The 19566-nt window shown below is 38.4% G+C and overlaps 1 protein-coding gene across 2 annotated transcripts in view; it reads left to right on the top strand.

Moving 5' to 3' along the window:
• Positions 1-14221, top strand: part of LOC106603045 (zinc finger and BTB domain-containing protein 20) — a 47016-nt gene extending 32795 nt beyond the window's left edge. For both annotated transcript variants that reach the window (XM_045716907.1, XM_014196173.2), the window contains one exon: positions 166-14221. In XM_045716907.1, coding sequence (XP_045572863.1) covers positions 166-695 — 530 coding nt within the window. In that variant the 3' untranslated portion in view covers positions 696-14221. The remainder of the gene's footprint in view (positions 1-165) is intronic.
• Positions 14222-19566: the final 5345 nt, after the last annotated feature.

Below are 19566 nucleotides of genomic sequence, written 5' to 3'. Positions count from 1 at the left end.
CTTGTTTTGTGACGGGCACAGTCCTCGTTCATTTGCAAAATTACATTTTCAAGGCTACATTGGAAGAATTGAGTTGCGCTGTCGGTGTCCTTCATTTAGCACCGTTTTGTGTTTTCCTGTCTCCCGTTTTTCCTCCTAATGACTGTGACTTCTTTGTATATTCAGGTGAGAAACCACATCAGTGCAGCATCTGCTGGCGCTCGTTCTCCCTGAAGGATTACCTAATCAAACACATGGTCACACACACAGGGGTGCGTGCCTACCAGTGCAGCATCTGCAACAAACGCTTCACCCAAAAGAGCTCCCTCAACGTCCACATGCGGCTGCACCGTGGAGAGAAGTCCTATGAGTGCTACATCTGCAAGAAGAAGTTCTCTCACAAGACCCTGCTGGAGAGACACATGGCTCTGCACAGCACAGCGGGCGCCGTCACAGGGCTGTCGGGGGCAGTAGGCGCCGGTGGCCCCGTCTCCATTCCCATGGCCGTGCCCGAACCCGGCGCCGGAGTGGTGGCCATCGCCATGCCCGTCAGCGGAGGCGCCGGAATAGGGGGTGGGGTCGGAACAGGAGTGGGTGTGGCTGCGGAGGCAAGCTGCCAAGAAGGGACCACCTACGTGTGCTCCGTCTGCCCTGCCAAGTTCGACCAAATTGAGCACTTCAATGACCACATGCGAATGCACGTCTCTGATGGATAAGTACAAATAGATGCACTTCTTTAAAAAAAAAAGAAAAATGGCACTCGATTTTTTTATTTTGGGGCATGAAGAGTAATGAGTATAGACACTGGCACATTAAGTTTCCCAGAAAGGAGTTTTTTGTTGTTATTCTAAAAGAAAAACAAGATGGTGGCCTTAAGGCTTTTGTAGTTTGATATTGATCCACTGGATGGATCCTTACTACAGGCCTCTAAATGTATGCTTTCCTAAAATACTGATTTATGTGTTGAACACTACCGAAAGGCCTACGAAAGAAACACACACATACACAAATTCAAACTTACACACCTATATACAGTATAGATATATGTTTGTATGAGTGTATGTGTTTATGTGTGTATGTGTGTGCTTGTGCTTGTGTATTTGTATGTGTGTGTGACTGTTTGTGTGTGCGTGTGCAAACATTGCCATGGAATTTCTAACATGGTAAATGTGATCCCATATTGACCGTTTTGGGCACTATAGGAGTCCAAGCTTACTGTGGTATAATTTTCAAATAAACACAAAAAAAATATCTGGCTTGGGCTAAAGATTCCCTCTTAAAAAATATTGTTGGTCACAAGTTTGCCTTCTTATGTCGGATAAGAGAAGGAGAGTAATTCATTTGACACTGGGTTTTTATTTATTATTATGGTATCGAGGGATTAAAATGCAGCTGTTGTGGAGGTACAAGTTGATTTGACTAATTGTACTGAAATGTAACTTCCTGTGAGTGGGTATAGGAATGGTTATTTGGTTAATGTTTTATCGTCCATGCGTTTTGATGGTTCAGGTTAAGTTGACAAAATTAGGGTTGTCGATAAGGTCGTATTTGAGCAACAACAAAAACAAAGTACGATTGTTAGGAGTTTATTTCGTTCGCGAACACTGCCACTAATATCTTAGAAGACTGTTAAGGCTCTAGCTTATTAACAGAAGACAGAAGAAGGTTCTTCTTGACTTAATCCCTTTCTAAATGATTGTTTAGTTCTATGAAGAGGATTTGACATGTGCAGTTGTGGCAGGCTTGAGTATGCCACCAGACTCATCATGATTGCTGCTCCCACAACTTGCACCAGACTGTTATCAGCTGTAGGTTACAACATGATTCTTCATTATTACTATTATCGTTCAAATAATTCCCCCCAAAAATATGTATCTATTATTTGATAATAGAATGATTTACCAAGGAAGTTTAAGACAGCCGTCAAATGGATTACCGGTGAATTGAGAATGATTCTGTGAACTTGCATTGGATAGAAATATCATCCTATGACCTAAAACTCTTGTCTGTTCTGTTCCTAAGGACATGACCCCGCTATTTGAGCAGGTGAAAAAAATAAAATGCACTACTCCTGAAATCTTAGCTCCACCTGGTGGCCAAAATGGCATGTCATGTCCGGACATGACATGCAGACAAGAGAGACACGAGGCAAAATAAAGCATGATAACGTATACCCGGGTCAATAATTAGCCTACTTCATAATATACCACAACTTGCAGATGGACTTTCCAGACAATAAGATACATTCCTGTTTTCACCGGATACCTAGACACAAGTGTGTACAGAATAGATTTGGGAGTAGGGAGCAGGGATGCCGTTCAAGTGTCACGTCACTCAAAGGCTCTGCTCTGATATTTGTCTTGTTGTTCTTGCATTTTATCCAAAATAAGACAGACACGTCTGCCTGCAACGGCAATCTAACGTTTTTGCTCATTTCTTTGAGTAGACACTTTTTTTTAGTTACAGTGATGAGATCGTAACTAACCACAATTACAGTACAGTCTGAAAACAATATGTTGTAGATAAAAACAAAGTGCTGCATTGCAAAGTTTCTTCAAATGCCTGTGCTTAATATTGAATTGTTTTACTTAAGAAATTAAATTCTATGATTTTCATTTTGTCATTTTCTAAAGGAAAAAAAATATTTCTTAAAAGCTTGATAAGAGGACTGCATTATTTTCTTGCATATATGTTGCACTGCTTAAACCGATAAGTGCACTACTGTTACCAGAGATATTTTAGTTTTAGAGAATAATAATCATTTTTTTATCGAATGTTTGGTTGTAGAATTCACGTGTTAGAATAGCTTTGTTCTATTTTTTTGATAAGGTAATTCAACGTTTCTTGGCTTTTGTTATCGCTTGCTATTATACGTATTTACTTGTGCCGTGTTTGCGCAAGCGTTTATTTTTATTCAAATCCGAACCATCGTGTGAGCTTCTCTCTGTTTTTACCCTTTTAATGTATTCTTTTCAGGAGTTAATCCCTTCTAACAGCAGTTATCGCACTGCATACATTAGAACAGATGCTGAATTTTCATACAAAAGCATTCATGCCAAATGATACCCCCCCCCCAAAAAACGAACGTTTTTTTATATAGTGTGCGTGGACATAAATGATATACATAAATCATAGGTGTGTTTTACAAATTTCTTTGGGAATAAGAGGGCGGGTGGGAGATTGTACGAAGCTTATTTGCTATTTGTAAATTGTTTCGCGAGTGTGTGTCTCTTGTGTTTGTCTGTGTGAGTGTTTGTGTGTGTTGTATAATCACACTGTTGGTGTCCCAAGTGGATGTGTAATACCTGAACTGTAGGGCTTCCTTTGCAATATGCAGTGCATGTACCATGAGAAGCAGCTTTTGCTAACCCTCATGGGCTAATGAACACATTTGTGATGCACACTTATGAAGACATCTATTGATCAAATATTGATACTGGTAAACACATTGCCCCTATTGGAAGAAGTATATGGCATTTTGTGCCTAGTGCTTTAGTTACCCTCATTCAGCTGGTTGCTATTTGAAAAGGCAAGGTGTACCTGGTGATACTCTTCTGCCAGCTTCACTGTGTTCTATCTTTGTCTCTTTCAAATGGGAAAAACAAGGAAGTGATGAGGACTGTTATTAACATAGATCACAAAGTTAGAATATCCTCATATCAGAAACAACAGACCTACTGCATGCATCAGAGAGGGGACTTCGTATTATGTTATAGAGTTTCCATCTGGTCACTGAATAGCATGTGGTTGTCAAGCGAAGGAGACAATATAGGAGACAACATACTCTCCCCTACGTGTTTTGTGGAACAGTGAATCTATGTGTTTAATTTGTCTCTATACCCCAGCATATATTCATACATATCTGTTTTACCATTTAGAAATTAAAGCACGTTATGTATGTAGTCCCCCCCATTTGAAGGTATTATAAGTATTTGGACAAATTCACTTATAGTGTATTACATTTAGTCAAAAGTTTTGTATTTGTTCCCATATTCCTAGCACACAATGAGTACATCAAGCTTGTAACTACAAACTTGTCGGATGCATTTGCAGTTTATATCGGCTGTGCTATTATGCTATGCCCAATAGAAATGAATGGTAAATAATGTGTAGTGTATTTTGGAGTCACTTTCATTGTAAATTAGAATATCATATTTCTGAACAATTATACATGAAGGTGGATGCTACCATGATTATGGGTAATTATGAATGAATTGTCAGTAATGATGTGTGATAAAGTTACAGAGACATAAATATCATGCCCCCCCCCAAATGGTAACCTCCCTGTTATTGGTAATGGTAAGAGGATAGCATGTTTTGGGGGATCTTTGTGCATCTGTAACTTGGTACATTAACGTAAAAGTGTTCAGAAACATATTTTTTTCTTATTTACAATAAAAGTGCCTCCAAAATGGCACAATAAGTATTCACTAGAAGTGAATTTGTCCAATACCTATGACACCTTAAAATGGGGGGACAAGATACATGAGGTGCTTTCGTTTCTAAACGGTAAAACAGATATGCACTGTATGAAAATACCTTCAAATAAAAGGTGATATTCTGTACTGGCGCTTCATAAGACAATATTAAACGTTTTAGCTTCAGTGTCCAAATAAATACGTAGGTGAGTGTATGTGACTTGTGATTGGCCAGCAGTTTGTTATCCTCTGCTGCAGAGGTCTCTAGGGGGAACATAAGCCTATACATGCTTCTACTCTATAGCTTCAATTGCTTACACTAAGACAAAGACCACTGAATGGCTGCATGCAATGTTAATTTGTCTCTATTCTTGGAGGACTCTCTGTATTCGTAGGTTTGAGGAGGCAAAGTACTTAACAGACGGCTACAGTATGTAAGGAACTGCTGAGATCTATTTTGGTCACGTTATTGCTCTGGCATACAGTTGTTGTTGTTGGTGGTAGTGTTCAGGGCCGTAAACCAGGGCCTTAGTTTTAGTGAGGTCCGGACTGTTTTAAGAAAGTTGAAGCTCATTTACTGCATTTCGATATATATATATATTTTTTTTTACTCTAAAATGGTATTTGGAGAACAGCAAACGTGACCCCAGCCATGATCACACTGGTCGCTGTAGGTCCATTCACCTCAGTCCATCTCCAAACACATAGCCTACTAGCTATACAATTAGCCGCTACACATGAACTCAGACCTGGGATTAAAAACTATAATTGAATACGTACAGAGGGATATGTTGGCAGAAAAAAAGTATTTCATTAATGAAAAGTAAACAAATTAGTTTGTTTTACAGAACAATTGTTTTTGCAGTTTTACAGCTAATTTCCTGCCATTCTCCACATTTTGCCATGACTTATTCCATGTGAATGATATCTGAGTGAGAGTGACTAACAAAATCAGTTGGAATCCCCCTGGAGTTCCCTGCTTGCCCAGTCGGTAATTCAGCCACGATTACTACAAGTTTAGATAGCTGGCTAGACTAACTAGACTAATTTACCAATCTAAAAATGTGTTACTGCCATGGGCTAATTGAGTGACTGTCCGTGAGTGACCTATAACAACAGGAAAACTACTGATGGACAACTAAGTTTTGAAATGTCACCCTGTGTATTCTACTATTCTAACTCTCAACAGGAAGTTGAGACCCTGACGGAGTTCCATCTTTAAAAAATGTTTTATTCAGACCTCTGTGTCCTGCTGTGTAGTTACAGCCCTGGTGGTTGTCTGCTCTGTGGAATAATATAGAAATGGTCAACCAGCTAGGCAGAGCAGTACAGTCACCAAATTAGTCCCAGCAAACACAGTGTGTACCATGCACCGTGAAGGCAAGTCCAACCTTCAGTTTCACAAAACAGAGTAATGAATGCACTCTATGATAGCCATGGAGCCATCACTTATTTATAATGAAACCAAGACCAGACAATAGTTGCTTCCAAATGTATTATCAGTGAGATAATCTAGCGTTATTTTGTGATTATAAAGATTATCAAGTGATATCAAGTGATTCTTTTAACCACTTTGCAGTCTCTTACAGTCAGCCTAAATGATATTTATGTAATACCGTGAATCAAATGCACTATTGACTCTAGGTGTTTTTCTAAAGTGCGTCCTTTTCTCGATGTCACAGGTTGTTTAAAAAGATAATAGCGATGTAGATGTTGGTTTTTGAGATGCAGCGTTTTGAGAGTGGGTTTGGGCTATAAATCATCCATATTATCACACGGCTTATGAGAGGTTTAATGGAAATATGACATGACATTGACTGTACTGAGGTATAGGCCTGTTGGTTACCCATAGACGGTTGACCTCGCTCATACGTGTGTTTTTAAGGCAAACTTGACTTACAAGCAGAAGTTTAGCATTAGTATCATCTTATGATACTATACATTGACATGACTTAAGAACTACCTAGGATTTGTTTTCCAACAGCGCCATTTTCCCCTCTCCCTGGCCTTACTTATAACAGCTCTCTTTTTGTTTTATTCACTTATTGTACCAGTGGCTGATGTCCCATTTATTGTGTTCAATGAATAGTCAGAAAGTTGTGAAAACATGCAATGCAACCCTGATATACACCCCTGTCATAATTGTCCAATTTATGTTTGTAAGATTGCTATAACATAATGTATTTTTCAACTATACAATATATTCACAGGTATAGAGTTACGTAGAATTAAGCCTATAGCTTTTCGTTTGGTGTTTTAACGGTCATTTTCTTATATTTCACGTTTTTACTTCAGTGTAGAGACACAGGATCAGTTTTGCAGTGTTTGAATCATCTGTGTGCTTATGTGTTTCAGGGCTTTACTTTGCCCTTTTTTCTTGCAACCATTGTGTACCGGTGTTTTTGTAATTCGTTTTTAGTTAGTGGGCAGAGGATAGACAGCCATTGAAGACATCACAGCTTGCCAGAAGCGCATATCTTCTGGGTGGACACAAACCTCTTTTCAAATGAGAGATTTTTGGGGGAAAATATAAGAACAAAAGTAGTGATATGCTTGAATGCCACAGCACATGTGATGTAATCGATATACACTCTTAGAAAAAAAGGTGCTATGTAGAACCAAAAGGATTCCGTCAGCTGTCCACATGGAAGAACCATTTGAAGAACCCTTTTTGGTTCCAGGTAGAACCCTATTGGGTTGCAGGTAGAGCCCTTTCTACAGAGGGTTGTATATGCCTGGAACCAAAAAGAGTTCTACCTGAAGCGAAAAAGTGTTCTCCTATGGGGACAGCCGAAGAACCCTTTTGGAACCCTTTTTTTTTCTGAGTGTAGTTCTAGTTCTAGCAGGCTTAGAAATACTCATGCTATTTGTCTAACAGCTTACATCAGTGTCCTCACATTCATTTCATGCGCTTACATAGTATCTTGCATAGTAACTCAGATAGTAACGAACCGTTACCCTGACAGTAAACCTGCTGGCATACATTATATCTCAGATCAATTCCAACTACACGGTATCAGTTGAATCGAATGGATATACAGTACATACACCTCTTCATCAACAACACGTATAATATAAACTTTTTGAGATACAGACAGAACTGCAGCTAAATGAATGTGCTTTGAGGGATATAAGGAGTGTGCCTATCTATCAAGTGCCTATTTGTACAGTACTATACGAAATCTTCATAAAGTAGTTTTGCTCTCCTGCAGTACATTTTCCAAATATATACAGTATATACACATGATAATCTATACACAAATGATAACAATATTTATACTACTATAACAACAATGTTGGTCATAGTCATAACACAGTGCATCCTAAGAAAGCCTTTTCAAATATCTTTATCCGCCTCAAATCTTCTATTTATATAATGATAGATTTGTGTTTTTATTTCCTGCTGTCATACATAGCTTTGTAACTAGTACATAAGAGAGAACAGCTATGATAAACAACAGGAGTTCATTTACTGTAATACAGTAAGACTCATAGCCCACCCAACTCTTCTTCATTAAAACAATGAGTAAGCATATACAATAATATGATATAGTAGCTGGTCCCTGTCTTCATATTTTCCGTTACACACACACACACAGAAATGTTTTGTAATCTCAAAGAGTTTGCCCAGGTTTGTAAGCACACCTAAATTGTCATGACTTTTGGCTTATCAGCTTTAGCTATCATTCTTCTTCCATACTGAACATCCATAATTACATTTTTTATTTTTTTTGCTCTTCTAAAAAACAAAATAGTAATCACTAAAACCCTTTTCACATTTTGTTTTGATGCAAATTGCCTACCACAGTCAAATGTTGTCCTTAGACACAGCCTAGCTGTTCTCTCAGAATTCAGTGATTACGATCTCATGTGATACTCCAGTCAGTTGAGCACATACCGTTTGTTTGTTCCCTGCTCGTGGTTCATATTGATGGATTGCATGTATACTCGTGTCTTGGTGCTGGTTCGGGCGATGATAGGCAGTCGAAATCTGTTTCTGACCTAGCAATCAATTATGCTTCTCTGTCCCTGCACATAGCTACATGTGCACCTACATTTCTGTGCATGATCAGTGACACAGATGCAGTACTATGTTTGATTCAGCTACTCCAGTCTACAACACCACAGCAATACCAGTTAGAAGTGCAAACAAGTTTTACGTGAAGAGTAGCAAGCCTTTGTCCGAGTGTTGACTGTAATTAAGTGTCCTTATAAACCAGAATCAGACAGCTGTCCCATTATTAGCCTCTCTTCAGCGTTCTTCTCTTCACTATCATTGTATTAGAGTGTTACTCTCTGGAATATGATTTGGAGATAAATCGCCATCTTTCTTTTTTTTGTGTATCTCTAACTTCAATTGATAGGAAAACTTCATGTTATATATTATCCGAACCCAATACCCGCCGCATATTTGAAATATTGACATTCCTGTATTGTCCAGAACATTCCTAACGAGTCTGGCATCACATTACGTGACTATGTTGTAACAGATGACGTGACCCCCAACAGCCTTACTAGGACACCAGATCATTTACTTTCTTTTCACTATTTGCTGGTCTGCTGGTTATTCTGTCCTGGGACATTTTCCCCTCTAAGTTGGTTGGTCAAATTTAGATGATTACAGGTCAGTCTCAGAAAAGCACTGCTTAGCATCTCTTGCATTGATGATTCCATCGTTGTATTTGCTATAGCTTCTAAATCTAGGGCAGAATATGCCCCTGCGTACACGACAATACAATGGTCTGCTTGCTACCATGGCGTGCTCTCCTGGACCATGGCGTGCTCTGGTGCCTATCTGATTGGGTTTCATATGCAATATCTCACCCCCCCCTCGGTAAATGTTGTCTTTTAGTTATAGAGAATACTGAGTCATCCAGAAGCTGTGGCGTTTGAAAGGTGCTGAATAAAAGAGCCTCAACAGTAGCTTGCTTAGCACCTTTGGATGTCTTGGGGCTTTCGGCAGGTCCCTTGAACTTCTCACATGTCCAAAAGATAGTTTATGTCAATGGTGAGATTAAGCAACATGCACTGCACTGTGTTACCCATATGTTTTTCTAAGTTGGTCCCTCTTTCACCTAATAGGTTCGGTTAACACTTTTCTGTCCACTTTCGGCTGTGTTCCCCTTCCCCCCCACACTTGTGGTCTCAATCAGCATGCAATCATATATAATTAGTTTGAACATGCAGAACTTCCATGACAATACGTTGCTTTGTGTTGTTGTTGAAGGTGCCGGTAGTTGTCATTATTTTTGTCTGTTGTGATATGGATCCAAGAAAACCATTAGGGGGTTATTGAACATGTTGGATGACATGTTTTTTGTTGTTGTTGCCGTAAACACCAAAGAATCATAAGAATATCACAGTGTCTTGAGTTTCAAGCAGAAAGAACATAATCTGTTGTGTAAGCGATAACAAAGACTACCAAGATGTACATTTGTACGCGTTCAGATCTGGCTACATGGCTACTGTTCTATTTTATTTTGATACTAAAGACAGGGTGCTTGTGAAAATGCGTTACTGCGTTTTATACTCTGATCACGATCGGTAGACTGTAGTTGAATAGTTGTGTTGATGTGCCTACTGTAGACCAAAATAGCTTTTCTAAAGAAATTCAGCAAAACAGGAAAAAATTTATCTGACACGTAGTAGCTGGGATGTAAAACTATAGCATGTTATTACATGAATAAGATTTTAAATGTTGCATTGTTCCTCGGCTTTAAAAGTAATACTCAATATCTATTAGTTTTTTTTCTACATACTCTCAGCTAATTGATTTAGGCCTTTCCAATACGTATTTGATTTGGTTTGATTCATCTGTTTGTCTTTGTTTGAGCCGTTCGTCTGCTATTCCAGTTTTCAGTAGGTGATTTCTTCCTGCCGTATTGTTGATTTCAAAGCTTTTATTCTCTGATAAACAAAATGCACTGGATTGGTGGAAAACTGATACTAAACTGAAGTGCCATGCACGATTTATCTATTTGCCTGACTAATATTCAAAAGACACATGTCTCAAAATGTTATTCAAACATATAGTGGAAGATCCATACCGAATTTATACTGTTTTTTTTTCATACTTTGAGATGGACCAAGATGCTAGTTGCTTTTGCACATATTTGTTTATTGGTTTTGCAATGTGTTGATGCCATTGAGTCAAAAACTGCCCATAACAACCAATCCAAGTAACGCAAAGAGGCCTAAATCTGATTTAAGGGCCTTTTTTTTTATCCCACAATACGATATTATTACATTTTGATGGCTACCCTAGAGCCTGCTACAGATACATTTTTTTCCCAGAGAGCATTAAACCCAATAGCCAGCAGACATTTGATGAATAATTACTGCAAAAACAACAAAAGAGTGTAATAATATTCACATTAATTGAGTTGTATTAACATCTTGAAGATGTGGACCAAATTTCTTATCAGTTGGTGTCATACATGATATCGATTACTACATGATATATATTCTGTAAAATTAATTGTTCATATCAAAGAAGAATGTTTTGTTGTTAATATTACACTTATTGATGAGGTATGGCCTTTTGAAGCTTTTTTCAAGCTGGATGTTTGAAATATGATGAGTAATTTCTGTCATGCTTCTTTAGTGTAGTAGTGTCATAAAGTCAGTGTCTCCCTTGGACATTGTAAGATCCCCCTCAGTGATAAATCAGAAATTCAGTGTGCTCTCGAAGTGTAGATGTATGTTACAGAAAGCTTAGGTTTTTAATCAGACAGTCAAGCTTTTTGAGAGAAAAAATGCACCTGCAGTGAAATATGAGGTGCATTTATATATACACATGTATTTAGTTAAGAATACTTTGTTAGGTTTTGTTGCCTGCTTTGGCTTGCGATTTCATTATCTTCCTGATCAAATACTCCTTATATATTAAAATAATGAACTTGGCAGAAGTGGAGCTGTTGTAGTACAGGTAGTTAACATCACAATTAAGCAACCCTGACTTATATGCTGCAGTAATGTTTTGTCAGTTTGTTTCTTTTATGTGTGCTCCAAGTTTATTTTTATTTTTATTACTGTTATGAAACAACCTTGTTTGAATTGTATGACTGCTGTTTTGAAATAGGTGATACTTTTTTTTTAATGTATGTACAAGGAAGTTTTATACTTTGACTTGTCAAACACTGGACTGGACTGAGTTTTCCAACATTTCCAAGTTGAGAGCTATTATATGCGAGACATGAACCGACTGCACAGAATAAAGCCTTACCACACCCATTACCTGACAGATGGAGCATGTCCACACTGCTGGAGAAGGAATAGTGACAACATTTTTTTATGGAAATTGCTAATTTATATTTGCACCATTTTAATTAAGTTCAATAAGGTGCTGAATATATATGCTAAATTGTTGCATTTGTCAGGCTTATAAAATCTGTCCGTCATTATTATACAATAACAATTTCAAAATTCTCTGTTCTAACGAAAGACTGTTCTAATAAGTATATGCTAAAATATCAAAAGGGATACCACTTAATAGCAATTCAATAATCAAACTAAACCACTCAGTATATGTTGTCTTAATGTTAAAGTCTTTTACAGAGTCAACTACCACTTATCAAACCAGAAAAGAGATTTGCACTAAACATATTTTGGTCTTTGTTGATGGAAAGCAATACAACACAGAACATTTGAGACATTCTTCAATCCACAGTATTTGAAATAAAAGCGCTGTCTGTGTACAGGTGTAATGCTGTGTAAAAGGTTATATTTTAAAAGTTTTTTTTTAATTATTTTTGTTTAAAGGTACAGAATGGAAACCTGTTGTCTTTGAGACACATTATGAACTTGGACACGCACATATTGTTGTTTAGAGTTGACATGTTTGACCAATCAGATGTTCTGTTTCCTCTTGTAATTGTTTTGGACTAAATGAAATTGCTCTTACAAGCCCTAAGTGAGGGACAGGAAGGAGTTGAGAGTCACAAGATGTCCCATAAACATGCACTCATTGTAAAATGTCCTCATCAGAAAAAGATGGTGGTAACGGAACAAACGGTAATAAAGGTTTATGTTATGTAGACAATATTTTCTTTCAAATGATGCCAACATAACACATTAAACTTCCTCCATGTTAAAACATTCAATTTCTTCACTGATTTACTTATTTTTTGGTTTTAAAACACTCACATGTAAAGATCTGAGGTCAGGTCGGAGTACATTTTTCTGGGACATATTTGATAACATTTTTGAAAATGGAAAAAAAAGACTACAACATTTCTGTAGAAAAACACTGATGGATGGGAAATGCATCTTTCCTTGTCAATTTTAACATCAGTTTAGTCATCCAAAGAATCAAAGTCCACCCAAATATATTGTAATTCATAATTATCCGTAAGGAAATAGACATCAAGAGTAGTGGGGTGAAATATTATTGAAGTCGAAATGTTCTCTATTGATAATTATAAACTATCAATCATTTATGATAGCAATCATGATAATTCTAATTTTTGGTATCTGGGAATAGTAGCTTTCCTGTTATAACCGCTTTGTGGTGTAATTGAAAGGTGTTGCAGTTTGTCTAAATATGAAGCATAAGTATGTGCCTTGTAATCTCCTTGGTGAGCTTGTTATTATTGAGAAGCTGAAGCCAGCCAATAGTGTTTGCACTAAAACCAAATTGCTTTTGTGATGTAGGCTATTTAAGCAAGCTTGTTGCATCACTTTAAACGTACAGTATGCATGAGGGTGAAATTGGTAAGTTCTAGGGCTAGCGCTCCCATCTGCTTGATCTGTTAACTAGTGCAGCTTAGTGAATACCCCGAATATATATATCAGCTTTGTACTGCGTTCAGTTTTTGATTCCATCTCATTCATTACTCTTCTAATTTCTCAGACGCATGTTCCACATTAAATAACGTCTGTGGAATGTCCATACTCTAAAAGACAAGCAAATGACATAACAAATAAAATACAGCTCTCCTTTTTATTTTCATATGCCACAGCTGAAGAGCTGCATTACTGTAGTAAGAGATATTCAACCATTTCTCTCAATCCATGGGGATGCATGAGTACAAGAGGCTACTTTCGAGACTTGGTCAACTTTATTTTGATTGTTTTTTAAAGTTTGTGTTTCTAAGTTATTTTAGTCAGTTGAAATCTAAGAGAAATAAATACCTACATGCTTTGAGTCTTACAAATGCACCTTATTCATGTCAGTCTGAGTGGAAAAGGCTGGTTATGTAATATCTCTGATTTAGCACCTTACTACACAGCATGTTTTCACTATATGCCAGTTTTGCTATTCTTCCGTGCATATGAAATCCAAAATAAACCTTATATATTTTGTGAAAATGTTTAAAGGGATGTGCCAAAGTTAGGAGGCGATCTCCCGAGTGTTTAAGCTTATAATTTTTTTCTTTCTTCCTCCTTCAGTTATCACAATGGTATGTCAAACCTTTCCTATCAATGTGTGAAAGCAAGTTATTTCAGCAAACAGTATCATTACCTGCCATTTTACAGTAAGCCCTGTATTTCACGTATATTTACCAGTGATGTGTATTTGTTATTATAAAGAAAAATAGCCGTAAAGCTTCATTATGTTACATAATATTGTGACTTTTTTCGAAAAACTGTGAAGACTTATCTTGCATATACTTTATACAGAAGTATTAAGCCTTAATACAAAATACTAAAAAAAGTGTGGAAGAATAAACTGATTGTTGCTAAGTAAGGATGATTTTTTGTAAATGTTACCAGCACTTTTTTTGTAATTTTCACTCTCTGAGGTATTGTACAAGTTCACGCTGTTTGTGAAGTTTGATTATGAAGGAATAAAAAAACTAGTACTTTCTTGTACTTCACAGAAAGTAATGTTGTCTGTTTTTATTTCATTAAAGGATTTGCCTAGTAGATCAGACATACAGTGCATTTGGAAAGTATTCAGACCCCTTGACTTTTTCCACATTCTGTTACGTTACAGCCTTATTCTAAAATTGATCAAATTGTTTTTTTCCCCTTCAATCTACAAATAATACCCGATAATGACAAAGCAAAAACAGGTTGAGAAATGTTTGCAAATTTATTTAAAAAAACAACTGAAATTTCACATTTATATAAGTATTCAGACCCTTTACTCAGTACTTTGTTGAAGCACCTTTGTATAACCTTTATTTAAACGTAACCTTTATATAACTAGGCAAGTCAGTTAAGAACAAATTCTTATTTACAATGACGGCCTACACCGGCCAAAGCCGGACGACGCTGGGCCAATTGTGCGCCGCCCTATGGGACTCCCAATCACAGCCGGTTGTGATACAGCCTGGAATTGAACCAGGGGGTCTGTAGTGACGCTTCTAGCACTAAGATGCAGTGCCATAGACTGCTGCGCAACTCGGGAGCGATTACAGCCTCGAGTCTTCTTGGGTATGACGCTACAAGCTTGGCACACCTGTATTTGGGAAGGTTCCCCCATTCTCCCAAGCAGATCCTCTCAAGCTTTGTCAGGTTGGATGGGGAGTGTCGCTGGACACTTTTTAGGTCTCTGCAGAGATGTTAGATTGGGTTCAAGTCCGGGCTCTGGCTGGGCAACTCAACGACATTTAGAGATGTTGAGGTGTTGGAAGGTGAATCTTCACCCCAGTCTGAGGTCCTGAGTGCTCTGGAGCAGGTTTTCATCAAGGATCTCTCTGTACTTTGCTCCGTTCATCTTTCCCTCGATCCTGACTAGTCTCCCAGTCTGAAAAACATCCCCACAGTATGATGCTGCCACCACCATGCTTCACCGTAGGGATGGTGCCAGGTTTCCTCCAGACGTGACACTTGGCATTCAGGCCAAAGAGTTCAATCTTGGTTTCATCAGACCAGAGAATCTTGTTTCTCATGGTCTGAGTCCTTTAGATGCCTTTTGCCAAACTCCAAGCAGGCTATCTGGCTGCTCTACCATAAAGGCCTGATTGGTGGAGTGCTGCAGAGATGGTTGTCCTTCTGGAAGGTTCTTCCATCTCCACAGAGGAACTCTGGAGCTCTGTCAGATTGACCATCGGGTTCTTGGTAACCACCCTGACCAAGGCCCTTCTACCCTGATTGCTCAGTTTGGCTGGGCGACCAGCTCTAGGAAGAGTCTTGGTGGTTCCAAACTTCTTCCATTTAAGAATTATGGAGGCCACTGTGTTCTTGGGGACCTTCAATGCTGTAGCAATCTTTTTGGTACCCTTCCCAGATCTGTGCCTTGACTCAATCCTGTCTCGGAGCTCTATGGACAATTCCTTTGACCTCATGGTTTTGTGTTTGCTCTGGCATGCACTGTCAACTGTGGGACCTTATATAGACAGGTGTATGCCTTTCCAAATCATGTCCAGTCAATTGATTTTACCACAGATGGACTGAGAAACATCTCAAGGATGGAAACAGGATGCACCGGAGCTCAATTTGGAGTCTCATAGTAAAAGGTCTGAATACTTACAGTTGAAGTTGGAAGTTTACATACACTTAGGTTGAGTCATTAAAACTCATTTTTCAACCACTCCACAAATTTCTTGTTAACAAACTATAGTTTTGGCAAGTCGGTTAGGACATCTACTTTGTGCATGACGCAAGTAATTTTTACAATAATTGTTTACAGACAGATTATTTCACTTATAATTCACTGTATCACAATTCCAGTCGGTCACAAGTTTACATACACTAAGTTGACGGTGCCTTTAAACAGCTTGGAAAATTCCAGAAAATAATGTCATGGTTTTAGAAGCTTCTGATAGGCTAAATGACATAATTTGTGTCAATTGGAGGTGTACCTGTGGATGTATTTCAAGGCCTACCTTCAAACTCAGTGCCTCTTTGCTTGACATCATGGGAAAATCAAAAGAAATCAGCCAAGGCCTCAGAAAAGAAATTGTAGAACTCCACAAGTCTGGTTCATACTTGGGAGCATTTTCCAAACACCTGAAGGTACCACGTTCATCTGTACAAACAATAGTACGCAAGCATAAACACCATGGAACCATGCAGCCGTCATACCGCTCAGGAAGGAGATGCGTTCTGTCTCCTAAAGATGAACGTGCTTTGGTGCGAAAAGTGTAAATCAATCCCAGAACAACAGCAAAGGACCTTGTGAAGATAATGGAAGAAACAGATACAAAAGTATCTATATCCACAGTAAAACGAGTCCTATATCGACATAACCTGAAAGGCCGCACAGCAAGGAAGAAGCAACTGCTCTAAAACCGCCATAAAAAAGCCAGACTTTGCAACTGCACATGGGGACAAAGATTGTACTTTTTGGAGAAATGTCCTCTGGTCTGATGAAACAAAAACAGAACTGTTTGGCAATAATAACAATCGTTATGTTTGGAGGAAAAAGGGGAGGCTTGCAAGCCGAAGAACACCATCCCAACCGTGAAGCACAGGGGTCGCAGCATCATGTTGTTGGGGTGCTTTGCTGCAGGAGGGACTGGTGCACTTCACAAAATAGATGGCATCATGAGGCAGGAAAATGATGTGGATATATTGAAGCAACATCTCAAGACATCAGTCAGGAAGTTAAAGCTTGGTCACAAATGGGTCTTCCAAATGGACAATGACCCCAAGCATACTTCCAAAGTTGTGGCAAAATGGCTTAAGGACAACAAAGTCAAGGTATTGGAGTGGCCATCACAAAGCCCTGACCTCAATCCCATAGAAATTGTGTGGGCAGAACTGAAAAAGCATGTGCGAGCAAGGAGGCCAGCAAACCTGACTTAGTTACACCAGCTCTGTCAGGAGGAATGGGCCAAAATTCACCCAACTTATTGTGGGAAGTTTGTGGAAATCTACCCGAAACGTTTGACCCAAGTTAAACAATTTAAAGGCAAAGTTACCAAATACTAATTGAGTGTATGTAAACTTCTGACCCACTGGGAATGTGTTGAAAGAAATAAAAGATGAAACAAATCATTCTCTCTACTATTATTCTGTAACGCCCTGGCCATAGAGAGAGTTTTTTGTTCTTTATTTTGGTTAGGCCAGGGTGTTACATTGGGTGGGCGTTCTATGTTCCTTTTTCTATGTTTTTGTATTTCTTTGTTTTGGGCCGTGTGTGTGGCTCCCAATCAGGCACAGCTGAAGCTCGTTGTTGCTGATTGGGAGTCACACATAAGGAGCATGTTTTTCCTTTGGGTTTTGTGGGTAATTGTTTCTGTTAGTGTTTGCACCTGACAGGACTGTTTTGGCTGTCAGTTTTCTTGTTTTTGTAAAGTGTTCACGTTGGTCTATTAAATTCTTATGATGAACACTAACTCCGCTGCACCTTGGTCTCTCTCTTCAGACAGCCCTTACATATTCTGACATTTAACATTCTTAAAATAAAGTGGTGATCCTAACTGACCTAAGAAAGGGAATTTCTACTAGGATTAAATGTTGTGAAAAATTGAGTGTAAATGTATTTGGCTAAGGTGTATGTAAACTTCAACTTCAACTGTAGATAGATAGATAGATAGATAAAGATCAGAAGAAGATAAGACTCACTCATTCATTATGGACTGGATGGTTATGATTAGAGAGCCAGGAGTTTTTCTAAAGTGAATGTTAGAGCAGGGCAAGGGGTCAATTTCATCACATCTGGGCAGAGAGGAAGAGAAGAAGCGAAAGGAAAAATATGTCTGTGCAGATTAAAACTTCTTAGGGGTAGGGTCTAAGTAGAGCCGTGTGGCTCAGTTGGTAGAGCATGGTGTTTGCAATGCCAGGGTTGTGGGTTTGATTCCCACAGGGGACCAGTACCGAGGTAGAAAAATAATGTTTGAAATGTATGCATTCACTACTGTAAGTTGCTCTGGATAAGAGCGTCTGCTAAATGACTAAAATGTAAAATGTAGTTTCCTGAATTTCTACCTGACTGATGTGCCCAAAGTAAACTGCCTGTTACTTATGCCCAGAAGCCAGGATATGCATATAATTGGTAGCATTGGATAGAAAACACTTTGAGTTTCTAAAACTGTTAAAATAATGTCTGAAACTATAACATAATTGATATGGCAGGTGAAAATCCGACCAGGATATTTTTTTTTGAGCTCCCAGGCTCTTATTATGGAAACCTATTGTTTCTATGTAACTCCGTCACCCAGATTGCAATTCCTATGGCTCCCACTAGATGTCAACAGTCTTTATTCAAGGTTTAAGGCCTCTTTTTATTAAAACGAACAAGTATTTGGAGTTTTTGTTAGAGAACCACCTGAAGGAAATCAGTCTTTCGGCGCGCGCTTACGAATTTTCCTTTCCTGTTGAACATACTACATTCTGTGTAAAATATTATAGTTTATTTACATTTTAGAGTACCTGAGGATTAAATAGAAACGTCGTTTGACTTGTTTGGATGAAGTTTAGCGGTAGCTTTTTGGACTCCTTTGTCTGCATGTTGAACGAGTGGATTACTGAAATCAATGGTGCCAATTTAACAGACTTTTTGGGATACAAAGAAGGATTTTATCGAACAAAACAACCATTCATGTTGTAGCTGGGACCCTTGGGTTTGCAGAGGAAGATCTTCAAATGTAAATAATTTATTTAATCGCTATTTGGGACTTTGTGAAGCCTGTTCTGGTTGAAAAATATGCTGATGTGGGGCGCTGTCCTCAGACAATCACATGGTATGCTTTCACCGTAAAGCCATTTAGAAACATGACAACACAGTTAGATTAACAAGAAGTTAAGCTTTTAAATGATATAAGACACTTGTATGTTCATGAATGTTTTAATATTACGAATATTTATTTGAATTGCGCGACCTCCAATTTCACCGGATGTTGTCAGCAGGTGTCCCGCTCACGGAACACCTAGCCCTAAGAAGTTTTTTAAGCAGACCAAATTAGATGTTTTTGTATTGGGGGGGGGCAATGCGAGTGTCTAATTTGGTCAAGATAAAAGTTAATTGCTATTTTGATAGCTGAGGCTTATTTGATCAAATAGAAGTTTCATAATGCTTAGGTTGTTATAGCCCAAACTGAATCAGGTTAGTTACAATTAGGGTTGGAGCAAAAACCTAGCTCTCCAGGAACAGGGTTTGAGAGCCCTGGGCTAGAATGTTCCCACCTGATTTTGCTTCCTCCCGCCTGGCTTTCGCCTTTGCATACATGTATTTCCATCATTAGAGTGGTCAGCCAACCATATTGTCAATATAGATAATCTTTGATCTGGGCCACGTGCACTGACTGTGCAGTGCACAGCATTGATGTCCTCGAAC

Source organism: Salmo salar, chromosome ssa04, assembly GCF_905237065.1.
Source record: "Salmo salar chromosome ssa04, Ssal_v3.1, whole genome shotgun sequence".
NCBI classification, from domain to species: Eukaryota; Metazoa; Chordata; class Actinopteri; order Salmoniformes; family Salmonidae; genus Salmo; species Salmo salar.
This window is presented reverse-complemented; position numbering and strand designations above follow the sequence as displayed.